The following is a 7,443-nucleotide window of genomic DNA, read 5'->3' as shown; positions in this document are numbered from 1 at the left end:
GGCCCGTGACTCACGTTTGATACTTGTAGACAACTCAGCCCTCAACAAATATTTGTTGAGTGTCAAAGACCTTGGGTGGCTAACTAACGGTAGTGGAGACAAAAAAGCACCTATGACGGTTATGTTTTAGCAGAAAGCAAACAATCAATTTATACCTCAACAACTACCTTAGAAATGTCACAGTGGGGCACAGCATGGTAGCCTACTGACTAAAGTCCTCATTTTGCACCCCCGGGATCCCATATGGGCATCAGCTCCTGTCCCAGTGGCCCCGCTTCCCATCCAGCTCCCTGCTTGTGACCTGGGAAAGCAGTAGAGGTTGGCCCAAAGCCTTGGGACCCTGCACCCACATGGTAGACCTGGAAGAAGCTCCTAGCTCCTGGCTTCAGGTTGGCTCAGCTGCAGCCATTTGGGGAGTGAGCAAGTGGATGGAAGATCTTTCTCTATCTCCTCTTTGTAAATCTGACTTTTCAATAAAAAAAGAAATCTTTTTTTTAAAAAAATTGTAAGTCTAGATGAGAGTATGCATGATTTTTGTTAAACCATTATTGTTTTTGAAATGTCTTCTAAACGAACATGGGTAGGTGCTGTCTGTCACATCCCATACAGAGGTGCCAGCTTGAGTTCTGGTTCCCAATAATGTACAAGTCAGTAAATGATGGTCCAAAGTTGGGTCCTAACACACATGAAAAAGTCAAATGCAGTTCCTGGCTCTTGGCTGCAGCCTGGCCAGGATAGCTATTGCAGGTATTTGGGTATTACCTTTCCAGAGGCGGGGTTGCGGGGGGGGGGAGTGAAGGGCCTGTCTAGGTAGGCCAAAGTAACCATCCACTTGGGAGACCTGGGCTGGCTAAAGAGCATTGTCCACTGGTGCCTGCTGGTGCCACACTGTTGGAATGCTAACTTGCAGGAACTCCCCCACCAATGGATAACCACCCCTTTTCCTTTCCGGATCACATCCAGTCTTGCCTTCAGGTACATCTCCAATCGCTCTTAGGTGCTCTGCTGGCCTCTGAATTAGCGTCATTCCAGGGCACATCGACTTCAAGAGGTATGTGCAGGAAGGGATGGTTCACATTATCCCGACCTGGAAATATCCCCAAGGCCATCGACAGAAAAGAGATAAATTATTATATTGCTATAATACTATAGAGTAATGAAAACTACAGCTATACATGAATGGATGTTAAAATGTTAAGAAGTCATACATAAAAAGAATAGATGATTCTACATATATGAAGTTCAAATACAGGCAAATTGTTGGAAGTCAGCATTGTAATTGCCTAAAAGAAGGAAGGGAGGATGGGGGGAGGGGCGTGGGGGGGGATTCCCAGAGCCTATGAAACTGTAACATAATGCAAAATAATTAATAATAAAAAAAAAAAGAAGGGAGGGAGGGATGGAGGGAGGGAGGGAGAGAGGGAGGAGTGGTGATCAGGAGGAGCATAATGCAGGCTTCGGATGACTGACAATTTTCAATGTTTCGACTAAATGGTTATTGAAATGTTTGCTTTGTGTTCAGTTACCCCTAAGTGTACATCTGCTTTGGGTACTTTGTTTCATGTAATTCAACAAATTTTCTATGTTTAAAATAGTATACAAATATGAAATATATGAGATTATTATAATCACACACATCCCCATGGTCAGAGTGGTTGCTGCTTTTACCTCATCCCTGCTCTCCTCACTCAGCTGATCTGGGTTCAGTCCCAGCTCTGCAATTTACTTACTAGCTGGGTGACCTTCACAAACCTGTAACTGTGTCCTCCACCACAGGATGAGGACATGGGTAAGCACCAGCAACATTTCTTGGACTGCATAAAGATCAGCACAGCTTGGATGTGGCAGGCACTCAGCAGCTGTTTCTACTACTCACTTTTATGGCCTCAGGGTCTCTTGTTGTGTTCGGGAGAAATCAGGGTGTTTCAAAGAATGGAAATCTCCAGAAAAACCAAAACCCTTTCTTTCCCTTGCAGCCCCACATGAGGGGAGCTGCAGGCTTCTGTCATAAGGAGCAGTCTGGCTCTCACTGAGGGCCCAGGGAGGAACAATTAGACGGAGCAGTTCACCACTAGAAAAGGCTTTTATTAAAAACAAATTCTAATAAAACTAGGCCTGGTCCTCAACCCCCTTTCTGGGTGAATGTCTCTAGGATGGAAAAGGGTCAGAGAGACAGAAGATGGTGAGCACCGGAAGAGCAGGGTTGGCAGCTCAGTGGCTGCCACTCTCCTGGTATCAATGACAAGGTGACTCTTCAGAAACCCAGTGAGCGAGGCTCCATCTTTCCAGGCAGAAAGGCCCGCTGCTGTCCCGGGACCTTGGCAAGGCCACATGACAGGATCCAGGTAGTCTTGGTGGACTCTCAGCAAAGGCTGCTGAGGGTCACTCAGCCTGAGCGATGGCATAGGAGAGCAGCCACAGCAGCAGAGGGCTCAGCAGGAGAACAGCCAGCCAGACAGCAAAGCTGGCCACGATGAGCCTCCGGGCACGAGCCCCCCAGTAGACTGCCTCCTCGCACCGGGCTGCCTTATGCCGCTCTTCTGCCTGTGGGGGCAGGTTCATGGTTAGCTTCTCCTCCTGCCCCATGGCCCCACTCCACTTCCCCATTCCTGCCATAGCTCAAAACCTCACACACACACCCTCTGCCTCCCCCTCACCGGTCAGGGTGGCCACAGTGCACTTAAAAGATCAAACATAAGAAGGTACTTCCCAAACCTTTAATCCCTAATCTTCTCTATCCAACCCAGATTCACTCGCAAGTTGGAGTTCTCAGTAAACTGGTGTATTTCACTCATGTAGTCCATCAGCATCCTGTTCTTTCAACACAATCAACTTAGTTCTTTCATCAAGGGTCCCTTTTCCCTAACAAAACACAGAATGGTTATGCTATTTGGGAACCAATTTCTAACTGAAAATACACCTAGGGCAGAGGAAATCCTAACATGCTGTCTAGGTCAGCCTGTGGGGTTGGGCATTTGGCATGGTAGTGAAGCCACTGGGCATACCTGCAAGCCCCAGGTCGGAGTACTCTCCACGTTGGACTCCAGCTTCCTAATACCCATCCACAGGCACAGGTGATGGCTTGAGTACTTAGGGCCCTGCTACCTATGTGGGAGGCCCAGGTGGAATTCTGGGCTCCTGGCTTGTCTGGCCCAAAATACGCTGTTGTAGATGGGAGATGCTGCTCTCTGCCTTCCAAATAAATTAAACTAAATCTGAATGAGCCTATGTATTCTTTCAAAAGACATGTGTGCAGCTTCTGTTACATGTTTCAAGGTGGTATAGCCCTCTCAACAGCCACTTGGCTTCTTTGAAAGAAAATCAGAGATGCTCTCAGCAGAGCCTAGCTGCCTCTAGTCTCACCCGCCCTTTCCACTTCATCCTCCACATGTCCAGAGTGGACCTTCTTGAAATAAATCTGACCACATCAGCCTCCCTTGCAAAGCCCTGCTCATGGCTCCCCAGTGTACTTTCAGTCAAAACTTCTTGGAACAAAACTGCAGGTCCGGGCCTTGCACAGTAGTCTAGTGGCTAAATTCCTCCCCTTGCATGCTGTGGGATCCCATATGGGCACTGGTTCATGTCCCAACAGCCCCGTTCCCCACTCAGCTCCCTGCTGTGACCTGGGAAAGCAGGCAAGGACAGCCCAAAGTCTTGAGACCCTGCACCCGCATGGGAGACCTGGAAGAAGCTCCTGGCTTTGATCAGCTCAGCTCCGGCCATTGTGGTTGCTTGGGGAGTGAACCAGCAGATGGAAGATCTTCCTCTCTCTCTCTCTGCTCTGACTTTTCAATTAAAAAAAAAATACATATATATATATACCTGCAGATCCTTGAGAACCTAGATGCTCCAGCTTCCTCTCTCTTCCTCACTTGTCAGGCCTCTGCCACTTTGCTTTTTTTTTTTTTTTTAAAGATTTATTATTATTGGAAAGCCGGATATACAGAGAGGAGGAGAGACAGAGAGGAAGATCTTCCGTCCGACGGTTCACTCCCCAAGTGACCACAACGGGCCAATGCGCGCCGATCCTATGCCGGGAACCAGGAACTTCCTCCAGGTCTCCCACGTGGGTGCAGGGTCCCAAAGCTTTGGGCCGTCCTTGACTGCTTTCCCAGGCCACAAGCAGGAAGCTGGATGGGAAGTGGAGCTGCCAGGATTAGAACCGGCGCCCATATAGGATCCCGGGACGTTCAAGGCCAGGACTTTAGCCGCTAGGCCATGCCGCCGGGCCCCACTTTGCTCCTTTACCTTTAGTGCCCTTCCATCATCACCTGCCCAGTAATGCTTTTCCAGTCAGCTACTCCAATGCACACTTTCAAGAACACTTCAAAGTTTATAATTAAGATGTGTATTTTGGGAGCTAAGCCTCAGCCTACAGTTCTAGCTCTCCATACAGGAACCAGTTTGATTCCCGGTGTCTCCATTTCCAACCCAGCTCCCTGCTAATGGCGTAAGAAGCAAGCAGAGAATGCTCCAAATCCATGGGTCCCTGCACCCATGTTAGAGCTTCTGGCTCTGGCCTGGGAGTGCCCTGACCATTTGGGCAGTGAACTGAACCAGCAAATGGAAGATCAATTCTCTCTGCCTCCCCTTCTAATTTCACCTTTCAAATAAAAAAAAATTTTTTTTTCAAATATACATATTTTGGGGCCTAAAGCAGCAGCCTAGCAGCTAAAATCCTTGCCTTGCACCACCAGGATCCCATATGGGTGTTGGTTCTAATCTTGGCAGCCCCGCTTTCCATCCAGCTCCCTGCTTGTGGTCTGGGAAAGCAGCCGAACACGGCCAAAAGCCTTGGGACCCTGCGCCCACGTGGACCTGGAAGAAGTCTCTGGTTCCTGGCTTTGGATCAGTTCAGCTCTGGCTGATGCGACCACTTGGGGAGTAAATCTTCAGATGCAAGATCTATCTATGCTCCTCTCTGTACATCTTACTTTCCAATAAAAATAAATCTTTAAAAAAATTACCATATCCAGAAGTGAAGACACAATGCAACATGCATCTATTTCTAAATAAAAGATGGACTCCCAAGGAAAGTGCTGGATATATCTATATAATAGGATGATGAACTGACATTGTCTGTACCAGCAATGTTGGAGCACGTTTAAATAGCAGACTGATGGAATTGTAACTCCTTATGAATTGTGACATTATGGGAAAAATCAATCAGAGGGTAGAAAATGGGGGAGGGGAATCCCAGACTATACAAAATGGTATGATACATTTCAAAAATTAAAAAATAATAATAATAAAAAAATAGAGACACAGGAAAAGGCAAAAACATTATGTATTATGGTGCAAAATGATTTTAAAGTTTTAACTTCCACAGTTTCCATAACTTTCTGAAGATTCTTTACGTATGACTTCAGGGATTTTCTGTACCAAAACAAGTTACCTTCTTCTATATCATACATTTATTTTCATTTTATTTGAAAGCAAAGAGTTGGGGAAATATCTTTTACTGGTCCACTGCCCACTTGCAGACAACGTTGGCTGGACCAAGGGTGAAGCCACAATCCTAGAATCTGACTCTGAGTGCCTCAGCTCCAAGTACGTGACTCATCATTTGACATCTCCAGCACAGATATCAGCAACAGGATGGACAGGAAGTGTAGCAGTCAGACCTTGAACTTCTTACTCCTGTAGGAGATGATTTCACTGTTGTGCCACAATGCCTACTGAAAATTTTTAATTCCACTTTTCATGAACCTGTGAAGTTGCCTTGTAGACAGTCTCACACTTGGACCTGTCCTGGCTCAGAGTGCCCGGTGCCGTGTCTGGTATGGTGCTAACTCCTCTGAGTCCTCTGACAGGCAAGGACAGTATTTTACTCTGGCCCTAGGCCTAGAGTCATGCTCTCACTGATAGATACTTGTTGCTATATGGTCAGCCGACAAATCAAATACACTAAACCTTCACCTGACACCCAGGTCCCCCTTGCTCCCACAGGAACAGCATTCCTCACCTTGATGGCAAACACAAGAGCTATGACTCCCAGGCAAGAGCAGCCACAGATAATGCTAGCAGCTGCCAAGTAGCGGAGGCGGAGCCAGCAGCAGCGGATGGGGGATGGAGAATGGGCAGCTTCCGTGCTGCTCACCAAGCATTCCACTGCCTTTTCCTCGTCCTCCATCACCTGTGGGCGACAGCCAAGGTACTTTTGAGCCCAGGGACAGAGCCCTTGGCATGGCTTGCTAAGACACCACCCCTGTCCAAGCATGCTTTATGGCCTTGCCCAACTCCCTGGAATGCTGCCCCACTGGGGAAGTCCTCTAGTGACTCATAGACTAGGAGAGGAAATTCAACTAGAATCCGTTTCCCAGCCTGTGAACACAGCACATCTGTACTATTGCTTTGACAAGCAGGGAGAAACAAAATGACAAGGACACACTTGGGCACCAGAAGGGAGACAATAACTCCCCAAAGAACCCTCAAATTCCCTAAAGGTGGCCCCTATGCACAGAGTAGACAGAGAAGTCCCCTAGGCCCTGTACCCCACTTCAACCAAAGCAGCTATTACATACAACAGTCCCAGGGAAGGAGCAAAGGAAAATCCCCTACAGAAGCCTTACTTGATGACTGAAGACCCAAAGTTGAGCTGCTCCTGCTAGGCTGCCTCCCCAGCCCCTCTCCTCTCCTCTCATTTCAAGCCCGGCCATACAATACCATCAGATGACGCCTGGCTCCAAATGACCTCATTCTTCACAGAAACCTGCAACACGGCCTAGTTCTCACAGCCTCTGACGCTGGCACCAGGCCAATTTCCCACCCTTCAACCATCCTTTTCAGCTGGGACAAAATGGTACCACGTGGAGGTCCCTGTACACAAGTAACATGACAAAGGGAAGAAGGAAAAGGGGCAAGGGAAACTAAACAGAGTGACACACGCCACCAAGCTGCGGGGAGGTCTGAGTCCAGAATTCAGCTGAAGTATACTCGGTGGGGCAGGAACACGAGATGGCCCAGGGAATCGAGGTCAGAAAAACAGAACAGGGCTCTTACCTGGCCACAGGTCTTGAGGGACTTGGAGTTTCGCCTCCTGCCTCAGGTTTCATTTGGCCTGGGTGGAGAGGGAGCTGACTCAGGGCTCCCCGCCAAGCCACGGGGTGGGGCCAAGCAGCCAGCCACTGCCTGAAGAGCCCCAGAAACTGGAAAGGGGTGTGGCTGGCTCAAACCAGTTTGGCTAGATGGAAGACACTAGGACAGCCAAGGACTGGTACAAGTAGAGGTAGAAGGCCTGCTTTTAGGAAATGGGGAGTGAAAAGCAGCTCCTAAGTTGCGGGCACAGCCTAGGAGCCAGGGGCCTTGAAGGGATGGGGAGGAACCAGACGTCGGAAGGACTTAAAATCTGAACTTCAGGGAAAAGGCATCCTCCCATATCAGGTTAGCAATCTTTCCTCATAATGGCTCACTTGTGCATCAAAGACTTATATCCTGGGCTCG

The 7,443-nt window shown here is 48.3% G+C and overlaps 1 protein-coding gene across 1 annotated transcript; it reads right to left on the bottom strand.

Moving 5' to 3' along the window:
* Nucleotides 1-2,064: 2,064 nt before the first annotated feature.
* On the bottom strand, nucleotides 2,065-7,399 carry TMEM265 (transmembrane protein 265). The gene is made up of 3 exons (XM_012927570.2): nucleotides 7,003-7,399; nucleotides 5,966-6,136; nucleotides 2,065-2,544 (listed from the first exon to the last, which is right to left on the bottom strand). The coding sequence occupies exons 2-3, from the start codon at nucleotides 6,131-6,133 to the stop codon at nucleotides 2,383-2,385; spliced, it is 330 nt and encodes a 109-aa protein (XP_012783024.1). The 5' UTR covers nucleotides 6,134-6,136; nucleotides 7,003-7,399; the 3' UTR covers nucleotides 2,065-2,382.
* Between the last annotated feature and the right edge of the window lie 44 nt (nucleotides 7,400-7,443).

This window comes from Ochotona princeps, chromosome 24 (genome assembly GCF_030435755.1).
Source record: "Ochotona princeps isolate mOchPri1 chromosome 24, mOchPri1.hap1, whole genome shotgun sequence".
In the NCBI taxonomy this organism is placed as follows: Eukaryota; Metazoa; Chordata; class Mammalia; order Lagomorpha; family Ochotonidae; genus Ochotona; species Ochotona princeps.
Note: the sequence above shows the minus strand (reverse complement) of the source record. Positions and strands in the feature narration are given on the sequence as shown.

Bases quoted from the DNA above. Each gene is read 5' to 3' on its own strand.
- TMEM265 (XM_012927570.2), bottom strand. From the start codon at position 6,133: ATGGAGGACGAGGAAAAGGCAGTGGAATGCTTGGTGAGCAGCACGGAA. The intron at 2,545-5,965 runs GTGAGGAATGCT...CTGCCCCCACAG, and splicing joins CTCTTGTGTTTGCCATCAAG to GCAGAAGAGCGGCATAAGGC.